Source organism: Pygocentrus nattereri, chromosome 1, assembly GCF_015220715.1.
Source record: "Pygocentrus nattereri isolate fPygNat1 chromosome 1, fPygNat1.pri, whole genome shotgun sequence".
Taxonomy (NCBI): domain Eukaryota; kingdom Metazoa; phylum Chordata; class Actinopteri; order Characiformes; family Serrasalmidae; genus Pygocentrus; species Pygocentrus nattereri.
Window position 1 is genome coordinate 23,470,422 of NC_051211.1, and position 24,416 is coordinate 23,494,837.

General features: G+C 38.9%; 1 protein-coding gene across 1 annotated transcript in view; it reads left to right on the plus strand.

Moving 5' to 3' along the window:
- Window positions 1–24,416, plus strand: part of chrna11 (cholinergic receptor, nicotinic, alpha 11) — a 79,332-nt gene that overhangs the window by 44,845 nt on the left and 10,071 nt on the right. The window contains exons 7-9 of the mRNA XM_017715344.2: window positions 7,277–7,471; window positions 19,759–19,845; window positions 24,298–24,407. Of these exons, the coding sequence (XP_017570833.1) occupies window positions 7,277–7,471; window positions 19,759–19,845; window positions 24,298–24,407 (392 nt within the window). The remainder of the gene's footprint in view (window positions 1–7,276; window positions 7,472–19,758; window positions 19,846–24,297; window positions 24,408–24,416) is intronic.

The following is a 24,416-nucleotide window of genomic DNA, read 5'->3' on the forward strand; positions in this document are numbered from 1 at the left end:
TTCCTTGTAGTCATTTTACACTTTTTGTTATTCTGACCATGATGGTGTTTTAGTCACTTGTTCAGCCTGTATTACAGTGATATCATTAAAGACAAACTCTCTATAATTTATGTAAAACATGTAAACATGATCGTCACTTGACTTTGATGTAAAAAGGCCATTCGGAGTGGTTTGATCTGAAATGCTTCATTGTAGAGAAACTTGGTGGCTCAGATGTGTTTACAGTGCTGGTGATACAAACCCTGGGTGGCGATTTCTACAACACATATATAGTCATTTTATTCACTATCCAAAATGACTAGTGAATCTACAGTCTGTGAGTTTGTTTATGGATTGTTGATGATTGTAAAACAGTAGAAATCTGAAAAGAATGTTTGGACACAATTGGGCCTCACCTAAACATATATATGTATCCCTCTGCCATGACTGAGTTAAATAAATACATGTTTTAGGCCAAACCCTTCTCAAACCTATTGAAAAACAATGTCTAAGGTATCAGGCAGCATTTTCAAGTAATAGCTCTCAGTAAGGCATTAAATACTTCAGTCGTCTGGTTCTGACTCTGTAAGTTTCTCTAGTACTGAGTATCTCAGACCAAGCCGCTGTGAATGACGTTGTTTACATCTTAATGATTTAATTATGCACACATTTTGAAAATTTTCAACAGCCCATATCATGAAAAGTACTCCCTCACTTTCTTTAAATAAGAGTTTGATGTAGTATATAAATCTTGTTAAAGTTTCGAAACATAACATTACTCTTCAGTCCATACAGTCTACATAAGGTAACTAACCTGCAAAGATAGTCTGTTTTGGTTGTTTTTGTGATGTCACAAAAAACCAATACATTTATGTGCATCCACTTATTCAGCCTACAGCACTTTAGCTCCGCCCATTCACTCTGAGTGTTTCAGTACAGACTGATTTTTGAATTAGGCAGAATACAGGACATCCAATCAGAACTGTGGTCATTTACATGTCTCAGTCTTAAAAGTAGAGTAACAAACACTGGCAGATTAATTCTAAGGGATAAAGAAAGTTTGGAAAATGGTCATGTAAAATTAATAACTACTGACCTTGCTATATAAACCCACAGAAAAAGAAAATAACATACAAGAAAAATGTAGGTTATTGGCCCTTTATTCAGGTAGTCTTTGCTCGGGGCTTCGAAGTAACCCAACTGTTATTATTACTAATATTATTAGCTATCCTGGGATGTTGCAGGAATGCCACAATGGCAATTAATTAGCTGTAATTATATGTAATATATTTGCCAATAAAAAATTAAACCATTGCAAACATCTACCTATAACATTTTACACCCAATACATCCATCAAACTTTAATTTTCAGGCAACGCTGTCAACTAGACATGTTGCAAAAATACAGCGCATTGGTTTTATTACTGTGAGTCACGTCTTGCTTTCCCAGTGCAGAGTCTGCTCAGCCAATCAGTCTTGCTTCACACAGTTTTACTATAACGCTGTACTGATTCAGTGCAGAACCAATGAAAGTGGCAATCGAGACTAAACTGCACGCAAGATATGTAAAATATTTTTTTGTGTTTGCAATTTGTCTGAAATATTCTCAGCTCAGTTTTGCCTGAGGTGTGTGCTTATGGTTCATGATAACCTGAGACATTCATTGACCCAGATATGTGAATGTGGGTGTTAGAGACTTTTACAGTCCCCAGCACTTATGTTGTTTGACTCAGCTCATTGTTATTTTATTAATAATGTATTTAAGCAGGTTTAGTGGGACCTGATCAAAAGAATGAACGCGCCATAAGCCGTTCCCCCTGGAGTAAGCACAAATGTCATGAGCCGTTTCCACTGGAGTAAGCACAAACGCATCGAGTATGACACCTGACTGAAGCTCTGCTGAGAACAGAGGATGCTCCTGCAAAGCGAAGGCTTCTTCCATACAGCAAATAAAACCATCTGATCCACCCCCATTACATTTAAGCCCACAATCATTCCTGCTGTATCTGATCTGCCAGGGGCCAATTTGATTATGTTCAATTGAATTAAGAGGCTAAGTGGAAGTCGATGAGGAAAAAGCTCCAATACTGCACATTTCTGTCTCTCTTCTCATCTGATAATCCAGTGTTTCCAAAAGCCGATCCTGGAGGCGCACCTGCACTTGAGGCGCATCATTTGCTTGTTATCAAATTATCTAAACATGAAACTTTGTGGCGCAGGTGGGTCTCAGGGACATATGTTGGGAAACACTGTGCTAATCCTTTTGTTGTATTATACTTCAGTTCTTTTTATTGCTTTCATGTCACAAGCCTTCTGTTATTGTCATCCCTTGCTGAGCCTTCAGTTCTTTTGCTGCTTTGACCTGTTTTCCTGCCCTCACTTCTTAGCTAAATGTTAAAAATCCTATTTTCCCTTTAGGTCCACCCCCACCTTTTAGCCTCCTTCTACCATGATACGCTTGAGAAATTAGCAGTTGTTGAAGATTCGGCTCACAGGGCCATGGAAAATACCTCAGGGTGTAGTTCTACTGGCTATAGAAAGGAGTCAGATCAATGGAGCGCCTGTTAAGATGAGAGGTCTGAGGGTACGTGAAACAATTTAAGACCATCCATGGAGAGACACTAAGGCAGAACTCTGTGGGTGTACAGACGACTACACAGGACGCAATCTGGGCTTTCACAGTGAGGCAAACCTGTCAAATTTCCAGTACAGTCTCATAATTGTAAAATCACGGTTTCACAATTTCAAAGGCTCTATAAGCCTATTTATGCTTATAATTTTATTCATGTTATGTCTGGATAATGTCCTGATAATATTTTTCCACATGACATTTACATCGGGAATATACTTTAACATGTTAGTCCTTGTTTAAGCCTGATTTGGTCATTGACAAGAAATTCCAGGTTCTGGCCGAATAACAGCTTTATTGGCCGTCATTTGCCATGCAGAGTGAGGGGGGTTGCAATGCACGATTGACCGCCAAAACAAGCTCCAGTTGAGCAGTCGGATGACCAGGCAGATTTCTGACATACAACAATTGGTTACTTGTTAAAAAGGATTATTTTGATGGTTGATAATTGACTAATAATAGATCATCTTAAATGTGGCCTGTAAATGTGAAAAGTCATAATACTAGATGTTTGGCAAGGTACTGTAATTTTAGGTTACTGTAAGCAATAAGCAATCGCCAAAATATGTGATATAATAATAAATAGTGGATAAATGTTAAGCAGCTGCATCAGTTTATCATTTTAACATGCTAGTTTACTATATAAGCTGTGTGTGAACAGGTTTCCAGGCTGAGCTGGTGGATTTTTTTCATTACAAAACATAGTTAGCATGCTAACTTTAGAACCCTTTAGAACATGAACTCTTTAGAACAGAGGTCACTAATAGGCGGACCGTGGTCCGGAATACACGAGTCAAAGAAAGAGAAAAGGTGGTGTTGAAGCTGTTCAGCTGTTAGGATTTTTTTTTTTTAATTATAAATTGGTTCATAATGTTAAGATGTGAAACTGAGTTTCAAAAGCTTTGTGTTTTATTTTTTTAAATGCAGCTCTTGTTTTTACTTGAAATGAGAAAAGAATATTTATTTGGAATATTTGTTATTGTTCCAGTTCAGTGTGAAAAGTGACAAATATTGTTGAAATATTATTGCACTTTATTTGATTTAATATTCAGATGCTAACTACTGACTTGCTCCTGATATAATCACTAGGCTACTTCAGTATATGTTTTATGCCACCGAGTCATAATTATCATGTTCTGGGCCTTTGCTTGAGGAAATTTAATTTAACTGGACCTTTTTAAATTTGATTTACATGCCCCTGCTTTAGAATTTTCTATAATTTTGCATAAATTGGACCTAAAACTTTCACTGAAAACAATTTTCACACAAGTCCTATTAGAAGATAAAGAGAACCATCATCATCATTAACCTTTTAGCCCAGATTGGTTGCGGTAGCAGTTGGGCAAGCAGAGAATCCCAGAAGACTCTGTCCCCTGCGACTTTCTCCAGCTCATTCCCGGGGACTCAAAGCTGCTCCCAGGCCAACTTGGAAATATAATCTCTCCTGCGGGTCCTAGGTTGACCCCTGGGTCTTGTCCCAGTAGGCCGTGTCTGGTACACCCCCACTGGGAGGCGTCCAGGGGGCATCCGGATCAGATGCCTGAACCACCTCAACTGGCTATTCTCAATGCGGAGGTTTAGAGGCTCTCCTCCAAGCTCCTCACGGATGACTGAGCTCCTCACCCTATCAAATAGAGTGTAGCCCACCACCCTGCGAAGAGGCTCATTTCTGCCGCTTGTATTCACAATCTCATTCTCTCGGTCATTACCCACAGCTCATGACCATAGGTGAGGGTCGGGATGTAGACCGATATGTAATAAAGAGAACCAAATTTAAAAAATGAGACAAAAGTATTAAACGAGGTCATTTACTTATTGAGGAAGATGATCCAGTATTACATATCAGTGAGTCGCAAGCAAGAGTTAGTATTAGCAGATCATTTCAAGGTGAAATTACAGTGTTTTCAATCAGTGGGATGACAATCAGGTGTGAGAGACCATCCTGTTTTATTTAAAGAACAGGGATCTATCACAGTCTGATCTACACAACACATGTTGTGACCCACGCTCTGTGTAACACTGTGACAGGACAGGCTGCCAAAAGTTCAGTACTTTTTGATGTAGCTGCTAAATACTTCGAATTAATAGAAAGTGATATGGCTCATAATATTCCAGTATCAGACGTTGGTAATGTATGGTGATGTGCTTTAATGATCTTTGTGAGAGTAACTTTAGCTCATTCTCATAAATGGCTTACAGTGCAAATTGTGCATCCTCAGACAGGAGTTCAGTTTGAATGTGACTTGTTTATCCTTCATTTTAAGAAATGCTTCCCAGACGTCCAAACCACTGCTCCTACGCAAGTGAACATGAAGGCTAAAGAAACTGAGGCAAAAAAAGTCCATATTTGCCAACTTAGCTCTTTGTGACAAAAGGAATTGCAAGGTATAAAAGTTAATACAGCTGTTTCACTGTTTTCGTTTCAATGCAGAGTGCGGCAAAAGTTAGCAAAGCAAGTTTAGTGGCCACTTTAAGTTGGCAAAACTGCTGTAGAATAAATAAAACAGCCTGAAATTGAAATTGTCTATAGACAGAGCTGCCTGCAAGGGTTGTGTTGATGAGCAGTGTGAGCACCCATGCCATAGTATGTCAGTTTTGAACAGTTTGACCAAATCACAGATATTTACTTTACATTTACACATTTACTTTATCACAGATTTTCTCTTAGAAAATCAAGAAACATTTACATTTAAAAGTTTATACATTTGCATATGAGTATGGCTGTACATGCTGGGCTATTCAATTGTGCAGTGTTCTCACCAAAGGACACGATTTCTAAAATCACACAGTGTATGCCAAATTTTACGCTTTGCCTCTATTGGTGCACAATTTTTACATTTAATAGGAGACACTTGTGCTGTATTTGAATGCTTCTATTACGCTTGGACTTGCATCCTTCTGTTTGACACTGGTGGGCATTTCTAAATGGTTTCTGCTACTGAAATGAAGGAACTGTACAGAACATATCTGGAACAGCAGTCTGATATGCTATTTGCTGTTTCTTAGTTGTTTTAATGTTATGCAGAAGTTTACAATGAGAAGAAAAAAATTTGCCTTATATGCTTTTAGAATTTTTTAGAATTCATCAGACATCCACATGAGCTGCTAGAAAGCTAGCTACATTAGCAAGCACAGAGGCATAGCTAAGGGGTGGCCAGAGGTGGCCAGTGCCACCCTGGAATGAAGCATGTGGTGAATAAAGTGAGACAGGCAGCCATCATTTATAAAACATCACATTATGCTGCAAACTAGCAAAGTTACCAATGAGTTCTAAGAGTCACATGATGATGCTGCAATAATTAACATATCTTCTTGCTAATTTAGCCAGCAAACAGGTGAGGTAATGTGCAGTGGGTTCAGCAGTCCTGCTCTGTGAGCTACGTTATGAAGTAGGCTGTTTGATGGTAAGATGCAAAAACTATCAAAAGTTAGTTATTTTAATAACTTATTCTGCTAATTTATGTTCACAGTTGAATACAATACAGTGCATGTTTCCTTACACAGTGCTGTCTGGCTGGCTTCCTAATCATTAGTAGCAAGGTCAGCCAAAAAGAATAATGTCTATGCCTGTATCTGTATGAAATGTTAAAGTGATGCATTTATTTTACTTGATTTAAATACATCATTTCCCCATGAATGACTAAAATATATCACATCAACGCAGTTTTGTCTTTCAGTTCCTTTTGGCAGTAGCTGTACTGATATAATATTTTATTCATGTGGAGATGGTGGACAGATGTACTTATGTACATTAAAAAACACTTTTTTTAGGCTTGTGCCACCCCACTAAGATTTCTGGGTCTTTCCTGGCCACTACATTTTAAAAGTTCTGGCTATGCCTCTGCCTTATTGGCCTGTATGATTCTAATTTACCTTCCTGCTTTGTAAACAATGTCAATTACCTCCAATTGAATGTCTTTCCCTCAGATTTTCACTGTCAGCAGGTATTTATAAATCCATGTCTTTCATGATGTTGAACCGTCATGGAAAGAAGAAGAAGGCCCCTCTTTATTTTTGGAGGAAGTTTTATTTTTGCCATTCCTGATGAAGACCAGTCTACACTTACCCAATTGGCTAAATACAATGCAGAGGATGGATAACGTTGAAATTTTCAAGACAGATTTTGCTGCATTCTTCTACAGCCATGCATCATGTAGATCCAGTAGACCTCTCCACTGAAATGAATAGGACGTGGCGATTGCAAGTGGACATGTACCATGAGAATCTACAAACGCCAGTCTGGCCTATTAAAGAGCAGTTTCTTTGATATCGCAGCCTTGGCGAACAGACAGCATTGGAAAATGCTTTCATATTTCATTTAGCACACACTGTGTGAGCTTTGGGTAATTAAAAAAGCCTAATGAAAATCAGCCAAGAAATCAGCTATCAGCCTGTTTGACAGTAGAGAATTCTGTTCCATGCAGACATGTGTTATAAAAGAACTAAATGAAGGAACTGACTCCATTTGTTATGATACTAATGGTTAAAGGCACCAGTAGATTTATGTGCAGTTCATTTTCACTAACAATGTCGTTTCACTTGGGAAGTGTAAAGATTACATATTGGGCTTAAAGATACAGGTACATTTAATCAGCTGTGATGCATTTTAAACTGGGTCAAATCAGGTCAAGTTGATGTTTCAGCAGCATTTCTGCTCCTTATCTTCAGGTGTGCCTGGTTCAAGGAATGAGATTTTCTACGACTGCTGTAAAGAGCCGTACCCAGACGTGACGTTTGTGGTGACCATCCGCAGACGAACGCTTTACTACGCCCTGAACCTCCTCATTCCCTGTGTGCTCCTCTCCTCTATGACCCTGCTTATCTTCCTGCTGCCTGCTGATTCTGGAGAAAAGATCTCACTGGGTAAGAGAAAGAAAAGAGGTTAGAATTCTAACAGCGCTTTGCTCTATGACATGCATGTTGCTGTACTATTTATAAAGGTCCACTTTATGCAGTGATCACATCAAATCAGAACTCCTTTCCTGTGTGAAAGTCAGTGACAGCTGTTAATTTCCAGTCAAAACACCCATTAAGTACAAGGCATACATTTTTCAGGAGATATTTCTGAGGAGATTAGATAGAAGATAATCCACTTGTAAGATCAAAGGAAAATGAGAGAAAAACATAAAATTGATATAAAGTTGAAATCATGATGTTGCATTAACTTTGCACATTTCATAATGTCAGTCAAAGAAAGTTAGAAATAATGATGAGGGCTGGGCTCAGACTGTAGTCTATTTTTACTCTATATTTTCTGTATATTTAAATGATTTGAAATCCAGTCCTTTCGCTTGCGGTAAATGCACTTTGAGATTAGTTTGTTTGTTTTCTTTTTTTTTGCATTAAACAGCATTTGATACATTCCCTTTTTGTAATTAAACCCTAACATTTTTTCCAACAAAGGAAACCATTTTATTCTGCTGGTATGCAGTATTACTGTTTTTCATGTTGCACTGGCAGCATAATCCTGAGCTCTAACAGTGCCAAAATGGAATCTATTTACAATGGCAGATATTTTCAAGGAAGTGATTTTGAAAAGAGTCCCAATATTTGAGAGATGTACTGGTTTGTGCAAAAGCCAGTACCCCCCCTTTATTCATTCATTTTCCAGTCAAAGCTGCCGTTATTTAGGTTATTCTTTTTTTTTTAGTGAAAAAATATCTTCCAGGACTGGAGTTCAAAAGATGATTAACAGATTTGGAGAAAATGAGGCTCCCAGCAACCCCTGCAAGACCTGGTAGACACCAAAATTGTGACCATCGTATATATGGTATTTAAAGGTTTCATCTTTGAGAAAGTCAGGCTCCACTCAGTCCACAGGTGTTACTGTCCATCCTTCCAATGTGAAAAGACAACTCAACTCTTTGAGGTTGAAAGAATGCATAGCTGTCACTAAGCCCCTCGAAAACAAAGAAGCTGAAGGTGAAGGTGAATTCAGAAGCTGAATTTTGCTGAAGGTGAAAAGCAAATAACTTGTACTTAATGGCTGTTTTGACCGGAAATAAGTAAATGCGAATTTAGCACAGTACTGTATATTTAAAATCTTCAGAATAGCCAGCTTTAAACATTTTGGCAGTTTTGGAGCCACCTTGGATGCTTTGTTTGATTGTTTAAAGATGAATGCTGATTGTTTCCCCTTATGCTACTTATAGAACTCCTTAACTAGACTAGGTGACTCTTATATGAAGAGTTTCATACCAAAATGCTGTATACACATTTGTGGTAAAATCCACTTCCAACAATGTATAAAAAGTATAAAAAGGAATATTCAGGAAAGGCCTAGTCCTTTATAGCCTGAATATTTTTTAACCAGCCCTGAATCTTGTTGTTCTAATCATCCATGGTTTCATTCATGTTCACATTCACCCACTCCTCAAACTAACAACATTTTAAGTTGAACCGCCAAAACAGTTTTCAGAGTGTGCATAAAAAATCACTAATTTGAAAACCAGCCCAACGCAGGCCTGATGTTGTATATGAAAACTTTTTTTGGACTCATCGGGCTGTGGACCTCTAACAGTGTTTAGCAGGATACAACAGTATCCACATGGAATGCTTTGTTTTAGTGGGATCTTTTTTTGAGGCTATATTTGCTCACTCTCAACTACATAACTTACCTAGAGGTCATTACCAAATAATTAACATACTGAACAGTATGTCTTAAAATGAGTAAATGAAGAATACTCGCAGATGGTGCTTTATGGATCAAAACCATTTAAATGTTCTTCAAAATAGCCCCATCTTTCCCATTCTTTCAAGCAGTTTAATGAGGAAACACTGTGCATCTATAATAATGATAATAATAATAAAAAAAAAAAAAAATAATAATGTTAGATTTATATTGCGCCTTTCACAAACCCAAGGTTGCTTCACATAGCATGGGCAAAAAAACAAAAAAACAAAAACAAACGTTGTTACGTTATGTTATGTAAATGAAAGAATGCAGTCTTAGTGAGGAACTTGAAATGAAGATCAAAATTAAGTGATGGGTCGAGTAAAACACCAAGATTTCTAACAGGTGCAGGCTTAATGAGCAGGCCATCAATACTTACTGACAAGTTGGATGATTTTGATAGTAAAGGTTTAAGGCCAACAAGTAAGAGTTCAGTTTTATCAGTGTGAGATGCATGAGAAAGTTATTGTGCATCCAGAGCTTTAAATCAGGAATACAATCAGTTAGTGTACTGGGAGTGGAATCTGAGGGTGTGTGTACTGAGATATAACTGAATATCCTCAGCATAACAATGAAAGTTAAGGCCATGGCTATGAATGATCTGGCCAAAGGGTGAAATGTAGATTAAGAAAAGTAGGGGTCCAAGAACTGAGCCCTGCGGGAACCTCATCTGACAGGAGAGGAGGAGGACTTCTGTGTACCTAGTGTGATAAACTGCTGTCTGTCTCTAAGATACGAACTGAACCACTGTAAGGCTGTGTCAGTGATGCCAATAGAGAAAAGACGAGAAATGAGAACATCATGATTAACAGTTTGAAAAGCTGCACTTAAGTCAAGGAGAAGGAGAATACTGATAGAACCACTATCAGCAGACTGGAGAAGATCATTAACTACTCACAGAAGAGCTGTCTCAGTGCTGTGGTGAGTACGTAAAACCAGAATGAAATGGCTCATAGAGGGCATTATCACTGAGAAATGTGTGGTGTTGGGAAGCAACCACTCTTTCCATTACTTTAGCTAAAAATGGAAGGTGTGAGATGGGTCTGTAATTAGAAAGAGGAGTTGGGTCCAATTCAGGTTTCTTAAGTATAGGAGTAACTGCAGCAGTTTTAAGGGCAGTAGGAACCAACCAGAAGAGAGACATGACTTTATCACTGTAGCAATTGGAGTGTTGATTACAGATGAACAGTCTTGAATAAATTGGCTTTGTAAATTAGATTTAGTGTCACATCACAGTTTACACAGCATAAAAGGTTGGAAATCTTATAATAACAATAATAATAATGCCTAAATAAATAGCAAAAAACATATTAATAAACACAAAGCAGATGTGAAAAATGACTACTAATAATATTAAAATAATTACAAACCCAATTCCAATGAATTTGGGACATTGTGTAAAACATAAATAAAAACAGACAACAATGATTTGCAAATCCTTTTCAACCTATATTCAATTGAATACACTACAAAGACGAGATATTTAATGTCCAAACGAATAAACTTTACTGTTTTTTGGAAATATTCACTCATTTTGAATTTGATGTCTGCAACACGTTCCAAAGAAGTTGGGACAGGGGTATGTTTACCACTGTGTTACATCACTTAATAAGCGTTTGAGAACTGAGGACACTAATTGTTGAAGCTTTGTAGGTGGAATTCTTTCCCATTCTTGCTTGATGTACAACTTCAGTTGCTCAACAATCCGGGGTCTCCGTTGTCGTATTTTGCGCTTCATAATGCGCCACACATTTTCAATGGGAGACAGGTCTGGACTCTCTTGTACTATGAAGCCACGCTGTTGTAACATGTGCAGAATGTGGCTTGGCATTGTCTTGCTGAAATAAGCAGGACGTCCCTGAAAAAGACGTTGCTTAGATGGCAGCATATGTTGCTCCAAAACCTGTATGTACCATTCAGCATTAATGGTGCCTTCACAGATGTGCAAGTTACCCATGCCATGGGCACTGACACACCCCCACACCATCAGACATGCTGGCCTTAGAACTTTGCACTGATAACAATCCGGACAGTCCTTTTCCTCTTTGGCCCGGAGGACACGATGTCCATGATTTCCAAAAACAATTTGAAATGTGGACTCGTCAGACCACAGGACACTTTTCCACTTTGCGTCAGTCCATCTCAGATGAGCTCGGGCTCAGAGAAGCCAGCAGCATTTCTGGGTGTTGTTGATATATGGCTTTCACTTTGCATGGCAGGGTTTTAACTTGCACTTGTAGATGGAGCGACGAACTGTGTTCACTGACAGTGGTTTTCTGAAGTGTTCCTGAGCCCATGTGGGAATATCCGTTACAGAATGATGTCGGTTTTTAATGCAGTGCAGCCTGAGGGATTGAAGGTCACGGGCATTCAATGTTGGTTTTCTGCCTTGCTGCTTACTTGCAGAGATTTCTCCAGATTCTCTGAATCTTTTGATGATATTATGGACTATAGATGATGAAATCCCTAAATTCCTTGCAATTGCACGTTGAGAAACGTTGTTCTTAAACTGTTGGACTATTTGCTCACGCAGTTGTTCATTCTTGCTTGTGAACAACTGAGCCTTTCAGGGATGCTCCCTTTATACCCAATTATGAAACTCACCTAATTAACCTAATTTCTAATTAACATGTTCACCTGTGAAATGTTCCAAACAGGTGTTTTTTGAACATTCCTCAACTTTCCCAGTCTTTTGTTGCCCCTGTCCCAACTTCTTTGGAACGTGTTGCAGGCATCAAATTCAAAATGAGTGAATATTTGCAAAAAACAATAAAGTTTATCCGTTTCGACGTTAAATATCTCGTCTTTGTAGTGTATTCTATTGAATATAGGTTGAAAAGGATTTGCAAATCATCGTATTCTGTTTTTATTTATGTCTTACACAACGTCCCAACTTCATTGGAATTGGGTTTGTAGATAGTAAGAATAATAAAATACATAAGATAAAAATACACATTATATCTGAAGTTAAGTACAGTAATCAGCACACAATTCATTACAATCCTGTTAGAGTCCTGTAATTATAGTAATCTGCATACTCAGTTGTCTCAGTGAAGGATGAGCAAGTGCAGTGCACTGTGCAGTAATTTAACAACCTTTACAACGGTGCAAAAAAGCAGCATAATACCTTCCAGTCCTGCTGACCAGCATGTTGTGCTGCTCCATGCTGTTTTGTTTAGCTTGGTAGTAACAGTGTGCTTTATGCTACTGATGACCATTTTTAAGTTTGCACTTTAGCACATACAGTAAATAGAAAATGGACACAATAAATAATAACTCTATAAGACAATATTTGAGGGGTGGGCCATTTGGTCAAATCCTGAAGGAGAGGTGAGCCTACCACAAATTAAAAACCTGTTGTTTCCCTTTTTTGGACATAAAAGAAGCTTTTCGTTTCTGAACTGTGACCCTTGAACAACCTGGACTTAGACAGAAATGAACAGAAAACAAATTCTGCAAAACAAGATGGGCTGAAAAACGCTATTATAAAATGCTCTTCAGGTTAATGTGGTAAATATTGTAAAAGCTGAGCTGAACCTGATATTGCCACAATTTTATGCCTCTGTCTGTATCGCAAAAGGCCATGCCCAAAAAAGCAGAAGGATTTACCATTTTAAAAATACATCTGATAAAATGTTTAGCACTTTTTTGATCATATTTTTTCTTTTTTGGGCAGAACTGTTGTAGATAAGCAATACAGAGTGTGTTCTCATGAATAACATCACAACTGTGATTTGGTTGCTGGCATTCATGATAACACACTTCCTCTCGTGTTGTATTGATTAAATATGTAATGGTATGGAAGAAAATGTGCTATGATTTCCAATTCATGTTGAGTTTAAGGTCTAGATTATGGGGCCCAAAGAGCTCAGTTCCAACCCTAATATAACACACTTCATACAGTCAAAGCCTTCAGGAAGTCATGAACATTACACTCAGGTGTGTTGGAGCTAAATTGTCCAAGGTGGTACAGGGCCTGGGCACTGCTTTACATCAGATTGTCTTTAAAATGATCAACTTTTGACTGGTACTGTTTTGTATGTTTTGTACGCCTTCTCAAACTCCTCAAGTCTCTTGCTCAGCCATAGAATCGGCGCTCCTGTGCTAATCTCGCTTAAAAACAGTATTCATTACAATGCTGGCCCTTCGCCAGCATCTACCTCCTACTGTAGCATATTGACTTTTCTGCTTGCCACAAAATGAAATCAATCCAGTGACAGATTTCTTTCTGCTGCATGGAAAACCAAAGATAAATACACAGGTGGTAATCATCTTGCCATATCCTTATATAGAGAAATCAACATATATATGAGTAAGTCTTTACAAAACAGTGAAAGGCTGCTGCCTTTAGTAGACAAAAAGACAGTGTCAACTAAAAGTTACGATCAGAATTGACATGAACATTAACTCCAATGATCCTGTTTAACAGCAACTACATCATATACTGGGTGATCTGAGTCAACTGAGGTCGTCTGCATACCCTCCAGGCCCCCCACGACAAAGATAGGGCTCAACGTGTCCGACTCAGTCAAATTAGGACTGACACTTAGCCTGAGATAAGGACAGCTCTTCTCCAGCTTTAGCTGCCCTTTTGATCACCCCCACAGCAATGCTCTGTCATTTCTGAACAAAGCCATTCTGAACTTTTGTGGCATCTGTCCAGTGATTGTGATCTACTGCATGATTAATTTTGGTGCCACCGCAGACGCACTGTGCAGCTCCATTAAAGCCTCTTCCAACAGTTATTCCACCATTCCACACACACTCACACAGAGACATATAGATATAAACGTGTGTGTGTTTGTGTGTGTGTGTGTAAGGATGTACGTATTCAAACCATTTATGAAGCTCTGACTCGCCAAACCAGACATTGGATGATAAATACTGTTAATGCTGGGCTGCCATGAGGAGGGGTTTGGAAAGGCTTAAGCAAACACATTGACATACCTAAAATCACTTAATGTGTGAATATTAATTGTACTTATTTTATTATGTGTTTTTTTGAACACTTAAACAGATAAATAGTATATATAAATATAATTTTCACAGATTCTGCATACAATTTAAATTTTAGTGCACAATTTCTTTTTATTTAATGAGTTTAACATGGGAAAAAATAAAATCTGAACAAAAAGATGTGCAATACATTTTATACAACCCACATTTTTATTGCTTTTTTCTCCCAATATTTTTTTAATGAAGATTTTTAATGCACAGTAATTGTGCAGAAGTTTGATCTCTGAGGAGGATGAGTTCACTTATTTTCACTTGGAAAATCAGCAGAACATGTCATTTGACCAGGTGCTCCTTTTGTTGGGGACCAACAGCATATTAGGCAGGTGTTCATAGTAGTTTTCCTCATCGGTGTATGTTGAGGGGACTTTTCCCTATTTTATTGATTCTTCATTAAACTTTGTCAGGATACTGGAAACTTCAAAACCCTTTTCACCCCAATTCTCCCACTGAAGTGGTGCTGCATCTAGAAATAGACACTGAGCCATAACCACTAGACCAACTCTTATGCTGTAAAATAACCTTTAAAAAACAGCAAAAATTCATCAGAATATGAATGAAAAGATTACAGTGTGAATTCTATGATTTGTGGCTGTTATCGTTTTTTTTTTGGATATATACACACTTTCTGGTAGGTCTAAAAGCTTGATATGATTGCCCAATCAATAATCCTGAAAGGTGGGTGTAAATATGTCTCTTTTATGAAGGATCTTTTATTAAGCAAAGTTACTGAATAGAATATTTATCCATTTGGAAAAAACATCTGTGGAAAAACGCTGCAGGCTATGTGTGAATGGCCATGTGCAAGCTGTAGCAGTCATGCTGCCACTTTGCTGTCGCATAGAGGCAGTCTGTGTGAAACAGGCTTACGCTTACTGCTGTCAGAGCAGGCAACTTTTTTCCTGCTGATGGTATTTAGCATGATAAACAAAAGTTTAGATTTTTTAAAACTAGGGTTGAGTAGGGCACAACACATTTTTGTTTTTGCTGAATACATTTAAATATATTTCAGCTAGATTCAGGTTTTTTTAACAAGCAACCTACACATCTCAGCTATAAATGAAAACAAACTTTTTCTGTACCACCTGCTGTTTATGATCAATTCAGCTGAAAGAGGTAGGAGTGCAACTTTACAAATTACACCATAGCATAACAGAGCTAAATATAACAGACTGATGACTCTTTTTCCTCTGCTGGTGCTCGTGCCTGGATCTTGAACTGTGATGCGTTTTTCTAGTGTGAACACACTGTTTCTCAGACAGCAAAATTGGTGCCATTTCAGCCCCAAAGTCTTGCTGGTCTGGAACCAAGGAACCCATGATGCTAATGGCAGTGTAACCATGTAAAGTTGTTGACGCCACCATTTTCCAGAAAAACAGGATAATGATGAACATAAAAAGGGTAAGAGCGGCAGTGAAATGGATCATTAGTGGTCTGCAGAAGAAACCAATGCATTACTTGAGATTTGCTCTTCACAAGAAATCCAAGGCATACTGGAAAGCTCTCAAAGGAAAGCCAAAGTGTACATAGAAGTAGGAGAAGATGCTTAAAGCCAGATTCAGCAGAATATCAGAGCAAATTATGAACAAACTGAAAAGGCTTAAAAAGGATTCGACTTCTGTTTCAGTATGAGCAAAGGCCCACATCCAGATATGTATTGGTTTGGCTCTCAAACCAATGAAAATGTGGGTTCGTTCTTAAAGGGTTCGCAAGTTCCTGGGAAGCAGTACAAGCTCTGGCACAAGTACCAGTCATTTGTTAATGGAAAAGAGGTATAAGTGTCTAAATGTAACAGTTGCTAATAAGTTTGTAAATTTGAGGCAGAATGCACATAATTCAGTCTACTTGTATTTTGCTTGAACCAGATGAGCTTAAAATATATTTACAGAATAAATATGATTCATGATTCTGGCAAATGTGGCAAATTTATTTTTGAACACCAAGTAGAACAGCAAGTATCAGACGGCTGTAGCATTTTGATGAGTCTGTGCATTTAACCTCTCATAAAAATGCTTTTTTGAATTTACATGGGAGACTGTTTAGTGCCCCTGGTCAAATAAGATGTTTTGTTGATTCTCTATACAATCAGAAGAAAAGGTATGAAACTGGCATTGGGGCAGGACCCCTCTTGTCACTGTGTTGGTACCCTCACGGGTACATCTCAAGATCTTTAGTCAGGGAGCATTCTTGTACCATAATCCATTAAAATTCAATTTTCTAAGTTGTATTGACTCCTGTATAATGACATAAAATGCCCGTTTTACCCAGTGTAAGCTTGAGAACTTGCTCTGCCCTAAACTGTTGTTAATTTATCTGTTTAACCATCTGCATAATTTGCTAACAGCCCTGTTTCTTGAATTAAATTAGTATTTGTTTTTCCAAATCACTCCTGTGCCCCTGTGTATACCACTCCGAGCAAGAAACGTCCCTGCACACCCATACAAAATAATATCATCTGACATGAATAACTCGTATCGTTCTGAGTGTAGGTATTTGGACAAAAGCAAAGCGGAGTGCTCATTAATTTGAATGGGATATTTGGCAAATGTTCTGTAAAGCTTGTTCAACCTTGGAACGGTTGCTATGAAAGAACATGTCGCTGCTAATAGAGAGAGGGAATGAGAAGAAGGAACATAAGAGTGGGTGGAGGTATAGCAGTGGGCTGGCTCTTCCTCAAACACTTTCAGTATATAGAGAAACAAAGACAGAAAGATTGAGAGACCGTAAGAGAATTAAGCAAAACAAAAATGTATGAAGCTAAAAGGCATTTGGGGAACAACAGTAAAAGAGCAAGAAAGAGTGTGAGCGGGTGACTGTAGGGAGAAGGGCAAGAAATGAATTTTTTCAAAAGGGTTGTGCAGAATTTAAAAGAACAAGTTGGTGGTGTTTGGAAGGAAAACTAGGAACGGTTTAGGGAACTGGGGACTGGGGAAAGGTGCTTTGCTTTAGACCCGTGTGGGTAATTAATCTATCGATGTAATTAAACAAAATCAATGGACGAGAGAGGGGGAGAGAGAGCAACGCGACACCTTTTCCCACATTGGCTTTCCAGGACCAACGTCAGGCCCCACATACCTTAAACACGATATGAAAAATCCATTTTTTATTTTCTTTTAATCTGAATATGTAGCAATGCAGAGATGCTTTCACATTACAGTACTACAGGCCTGTGACCACCCTTCATTTAATTTCCTGTCAAACCAGCCATTCTGAACCGGTTTTTCATTTTTCAGGATATTTCTGAGATCAGATGTAAAGAGGGGAAATTAGGGACACTAAATGAGAGTTTCCAAAAAACTGGAGGTCAAAAAATGATTAATAGACACAGAGAAAATGAGTTTGTTTACATGCACTTAATAATCTGATAGCAGCAGAAAATCACTCTGTCAATATTTCATTCAGCAGGTTTACATAAACTTGGATAGTCAATCAGATAACAGGAAAACTCGGATCTACATGAGTCAGACAGTGATTGGATTTCTGCTTTGCAACCAGCCAATAAACTCACAGAATAAGACACGACGTAACGTCAAGAGTAAAGAGTCACTTTTGTGAAATGTGAATGTACACCATCTAGAAGATGATGTTTAAAATCTTCATTTCATCAAGCGACAGAGCTCTGTTTTCATATATATTCAGACTAAGAAAGGAATCAGTGTAAGTGTATACATGTCTCGTTGCATATTTGATTTCTTAACCGGATTTCTTGGCCTTTTATCCGATCTAAGATATAGGGGTATGCTGTATATGTGGCCCCTTGAATAATCAGATAATTGCCAAAATCTGATTATGATTGGATTTACTAACTGCATGTTAACACACTCAATGCCACTCCAAACAACTGCACAAGACCAAGTGGGTGGTTGGTTAGTGTAGTGGGTAACATCTCTGCCTTCTACGCTGTAGACTGGGGTTCAGTCCCCACCTGGGCAAACACCCTACACTATACCAATAAGGGTCCTTGGGCAAGACTCCTAACACTGCCTTTGCCTACCAGTGTAACAATAATCAAATTGTAAGTCGCTCTGGATAAGAGCGTCTGCCAAATACCGTAAATGTAAGTAGTCCACCAGAACTGTCCCCATCAGATAAACAGAACTTAAAGCTTTCATCTTTGAGACATTCAAGTTACAGTCTTGCTTTAGATCTAAAACGACTGCAAGTGTCCATCCTTCTAGTGTGAGAAGACAAGTCAGCACTATGAGTCTGAAAGGATATGCAGCTCTCAAGAAACCTTGAACTGAGAAAAAGAAATAGACGAAAAAAAAAACAACGCAAATCAAACAAAGAAGCTGCTGGTGTTCTCAGAAGGGGCTGACACACCAAAGAGTCCAACTGAAGTTTGCATGGATTTTTATTCCCTTGGAAATCTGTGACCTACCAAACTCTAGGTGAACAGAATGACCCTTATATAAATATGAATCATTTTCATCAGTTTTTGGTACATAAAATGATACAAATATTGTAAGCGGACTTAGAATTTAGAAATAAACCAGTCCAGACCTCAACATCACTGAATGTGTTTGGGATTATTTGGATCCAGAGAAGCAGAAAAAACAACAAACTTCTACGCTGAACTTCCTCCTGAGTAAAACAGAAGCTGTAATAAAGGTAAAGAGTGAGTGTTGAGGCTTCTGTGTTAATTTTTGGTTAAATATGTTTTCTTCTTTTTTTTCATGACACAAAACAAATACCTTGCACTTAACGGCCGTTTTGACATGAAATGAAAGCGGGTCACTGACTTTTCTCACAGACTAAGCACTGCATGAAAAGCCTCTTAACATCTGGAAGTGTAGCAACACACAATAGCTTGCATATACGCACATCCACTTTTCTTGTTCAGCCTCAGGTGCTGTCTACTGTTTTCTTTAGGTGGCTGAAACTGGACAGTTACTGATATGCCTCCCATTTTTTCAGGGCTCATTTATTAATAGCTGTTTCTTAAAGGCGCATCCATCTTGCCTATCGATCCCAGCGAGTGATGGCGCTGGTGACGGGTATTTTATTGGACATCTGTTATGCCAGCAGAGCACTTCTTGAAATTTGAGCTAAAAGAACGAATAAATAAATAAAGGTCACAAGAGCCTACAGAAGAAGATTTAGGGAGATTTTAGTGAGAAATGGAGATGGATGGGTGGACGAGAGCGGTGGGAGGAAGGAGGAGTGGAAAAGATAGAGAGCAGAGCGAGAGGGAGGGAGAGGAGGACATGAAGAGGAGTAAAGTGTGATTGGAAAAGACAAATGGCTCAATGTAATTCCCCTTATGTATTGCTCCATCAAGCTACACTGCACAGGCCAATCAAATTCGGTCCCATACTAATCCATCCAAAGCAGGGGGTTCCGCTTAGTTTTAAAGTGATAGCACCGGTCAGTCAGGAGAAGATACTGAACCCCAATTAGAGCTCATTTTCACCTCAGTGGATTCTGCCAAACATGTTTTATCTCTTTTCATCTCTCCCTACAGGTATTACCGTCCTCCTCTCGCTGACAGTCTTCATGTTACTGGTGGCAGAAATTATGCCTGCGACCTCTGACTCCATTCCACTCATAGGTAAGTGTGTGTGCTTGAGTGTTTAGACCATCTAAATAAGGCACATATTTAAATTCATTCACAGTGCAAAACAGTGATTTGTATGCATGGTGTACATGTGCAGTTTGAGCCTTGACATCAGTGCTTCTCAAGTCCTAGAGTAGCCCTGCCCTGTTCATTTTAGAGTTCTCTTTTAGGGCTGCAAAAAATGAATATTCAGTTATTCATGCAAATGAATCAACTAACAAATAATTAATCAGCTTTAATGGGTCTGAAAGGGTTGTAGCCGCTGCTGGTGTTCTCAGAACAATGGACTGACCACCCCAGACATCAGTATCACTGAACGTGTTTGGAACAACTAATAATCAATTAATTGGCTTAAATGTGATGTAATAATAAGATGTTTGGCAGTATTCTAACAAACTGAGCAGCTGTTCTTGCTGTTCATCAAGACCTATTTTCCCACCATGGGAAAAACATGTGATGCTTTGTTGCCTATAAACAGTAATAAGTGATAGAATAATGGAATCGAATAGTAAATGTGTAAATTAAAATTACAGCTCATCAGGCTGCAGCCTCATTTAACTAGTGTAACGTGCTATTTCACACGCTATCAGTGAACAGGTTTCCAATACAAGCATTGGCATTTTTTTCACATGAAAACTGTGTACAAAATGAGTTGTATTTGAAGCTAATTAACCAGCTCTTGAGTAGTTACATGTGTAAAGTATGTATCTAACACAGTGATAGCGTGAGCTCTCAAATGTTTGAAGTAGCTGCTAAATACGAACAGAAGCTAACTAACATTAGTGATGTATGATGAGCTACAATGTGAACTGTGCATCCTCACCTGCATATATTTTATGGTGGTTAAAAGTAGTGTTATGGTTCCATTGAAAGCTAAGTTGGACTTGCATTTGTTGTGTGTGGCTTTCCTTGATTTTAAGAAAATGCTCCTTGCCTTCTTTTTTTAACCGTAGGCCATATTTGTTCATATCTGCTCACACAGGTGTGAACTGCTGCTCTGTTCCGGTTCAGTCATTAACTCACTCTAGGTTGTGCGTCACTTTGAAAATATTTGCTGATTATTTCTTATTGTCAACATTATCGTTAGTGTCAAATAATTGTTTCAGTCCTATTCTCTATGCTTAAACACCACAGCCAGCTGTAGACTATAGGACCCCCTTGGCAGAATGTTACTTTGAAGCCCCCCAAGTGAACCTGACTAACTCATCTTAGCATTTGTTTACTTAATCGGTTTTTTGAATGAGGCAGTGCTGGAATAGTGTGAACATCATTGCTTATGGTACGTGCCCGCAATAATAACAACAAATATATTTTGTTGTTATTATTGTGTATTACATATTATGTAACAAATGTATATTACGTTTTAATTATGTATATCTACCATTATGACTAGAGCAGATTAAATAAACTGACTTAGCATAATAACGGTTAGACTCCACATACCCAACCCGAGTCCGATGAGGCCTGACATTATATTGGGTTTGGGGCTTTCGTGTTCAGCGTCTGTCTCAGGACGGGCTCAGGTTTGTTTTCTGAGGAGTGATTTTTTTCTATGTAGTAGCTTTCCTGCACTCTCCCACATGTTCTCTTTCACTTTTTCTGTCTCATGTGGGTGCATGGTCTCTCCTTCTCTTTCACTCTCTCTTTTAATGCTGTATATGAAATGGCTCTGGAGTTTGAGAAGAGGATGAATGTGCCCCTGAATGAAACCATCGATGATTAGAGGGGTGTTTTTGGATGGTGGAAAGGTCACAGAGGATTGTACAAAATTGGTTCGCTAAAGCAGCAGTTCTCAGATTTTTTTTTTTAAATAAGGCTCTTTTTGTGGATAGGTAGTGCCACTGTGTACCTCAGCCCTTGTCCTTCTGTTTCCATGGTTATTAATTAGACTATTACACTAAACAAACTAGGACCATGTCTTGCCAGAATATGTCTGTTTTGCTAGCTTTTTCCACAGGTATTGCTGACCTGGTATGATGTTGTCTCTATGACATTTCAGATTACTTTGATTACACTAGATGGCTGCAAATTGTGATTGGTTGGCATGTATGTTAAATTTGAATAATGTTTAAAGAAGTAGCTCTTGTTAGAAATGGCTGCAGCAGGTTTACTTATTAAAAATCAGTGACTGGAGATACAACTTATAAATTTGAGTGGTGTTTTTGCAGCCACAACACCCAGTTTAAGAACCATGCACTAAAAGGTTCTTCCATGGCATTGTGCAAAGGGGGGGCACCTTGAATCAGTGAGATGGATTGGTATTATGACCATTTACAACCAGTCAACCTATCCAATAAAAAGGTCATTTACTCTTATTGTTGTTATGTAATGTGCAGCCCCCCTGCAATTCAGAGACCCAAAGCTATTGCCCCTCCACCTATAGCTGCTAACACACCTAATTTAACTAGAGAAGGGCCTATCTAATCCACAGACTCTGTCTTTGTCCCCTTTTAGCTCCTTAAATCTGCTCCCAGAGTAGTGTATGTCAGCCTTGATTCAGCTTAACTTATGTGGCTCAGTCACCCTTGAGAAATCTGAGAAATCTTTCTTCGTGAAGTACACTGTATGGCCAAATGTAGCTTCCTATTTATTGCGTTCAGATGCTTTAGCCACACCCTAACAGGTGTATAAAGTTAAGCCCAAAGCTCTTCAATCTCAATAGACAAACATTAGAATGGGTTATACTGAAGAACTCAGCGTCTTAAATGTGGCTTTGTCATTGGATGCCTTTGCCACAAGTCAGTACATAAAATTTCTGCCCTGCTAGATCTGCGCTGGTCAACTCTAAGTGCTGTTATCGTCAAATGGAAGCATCCAGAAGCAACACAAGCTCAGTCACAAAGCAGTCGACCATGCAAACTCACAGAACGGGACCAGAGCTGAAGCACACAGCCCAGAAAGTTTGCCTGTTGTCTATAGCATCATGTAGAACATCAGTTCTAAACTGCCTCTGGAAGCAACATCAGCACAAGAACTGTGCACCAGGAGCAGCTGCACACAGGCCTAAGATCACTGTGCGCAACGAAGCGTTGGCTAGATTGGTGTAAAGCACTCTTTCACTGGACTCTGGAGCAGTAGAAATGTTTTCTCCGCTGTGATGAATTACACTTCACTGTCTGACAGTCTGATGAATGAATCTGGGTTTGGAGAATGCTACTTACGGGGATGTATAGTGCCAACAGTAAAGTTTGGTAGAGGAGGGATAATGGACCAGGGCTGTTTTTCAGTGTCTGGGCTTGGCCCCTTAGTTCCAGTGCAGGGTAATGTTAATGCAGCAGCATGCAAAGACATTTTACACAATGATATGCTTCCAATATTGTGGCAACAGTAGGGGGTTTGAAAAAGGTCCTTTCCTGTTTCAGCAAGATTGTGCCTCTGTGCACAAAGCAAGCTCCATAAAGACTTGGTTTGCCAAGGAACTGCAGTGGCCACAAAGCCCTACTGTACACATTTGGAATGAATTTGGAAATTTGGCTATGATCTGGCCTTCTCATTCAACATTCTGATTGAAGTCCTGACAGACTTGAATACATTTTCACAGACACACTCCAAAGTCTTGTAGAATACCTTCCCAAAAGAGTGGAGGCTGTCAACAGAGTGTTGATATGTTTTTTTGGAATGAGATGTCAAACAAGCTCATATAGGCGTGATAGTGAAGTGTCCACATCCATTTGGCCATAGTGTTCCTCTACGCACTGAGAAACCCTATATTAGATGCTATGCGACACTTTCAGTTGATGTAGTCCTCATTTAGTTTCCACTTAATTAATTGACAGCAGGGTTGTTCTGAATTATGGGGTTATGAATATAGATGTTAAAGGTTTGGCCTGAAAGCACTGCAGGCTGTTCTTTTTCACAACGAACTGAACTTCATTTTGTGCAAAAGCCAAACGGCTGTGGTCTCACCCTGGCGACCAGACCATCTGCTTGTCTTCTAAATGTAATTGGCTGAATAAATTTTGGAACAGAAGTAAAATCAGTTCAGTGGGAATGAATGGGCATACAGAAAAAACGTGGAGGCAAGGATGAGCTAGTGAAACCAAGGCCTTTTGTCAGCCCCCCAAATCCCCATTTTTCTTTCCTCCCTCATTTATGGCCTCCTGAAAAGCGCAGAGTCATGATCTGTGGGGATATATAGCAACTGTTGGCATGTGTTGGGTTATGAATGGCTCACTAGCTCTCGTCCTCCCTCCTTGTCACTCCTTCTCTTCCCCTAACTGCTTGCTTATGAGTCATTCCTCTTTCCTGCATGCTGCTCCTTCTCGGTCTCACATACTCTCCTCATTGCTCACTCTCTTACTCTCTTTCTTTCTCCTTATTGCATTTTTTTGTAAGCCAATCATTGTTTTTGCAGGTGGAGAGAAGCCATCGTACTAAGAGACATATATTAAAGGTTAATGCATTCTCTTTTTCCTCTTTCTCTCCTCTGCTCTTTCTCTCTATCAGGGCAGTACTTTGCTAGTATAATGATCATTGTCGGAATGTCAGTCATAGCGACGGTGGTTGTGCTACAGTATCATCATCATGACCCAAATGGAGGAAATATGCCCAAATGGGTAAGTCTG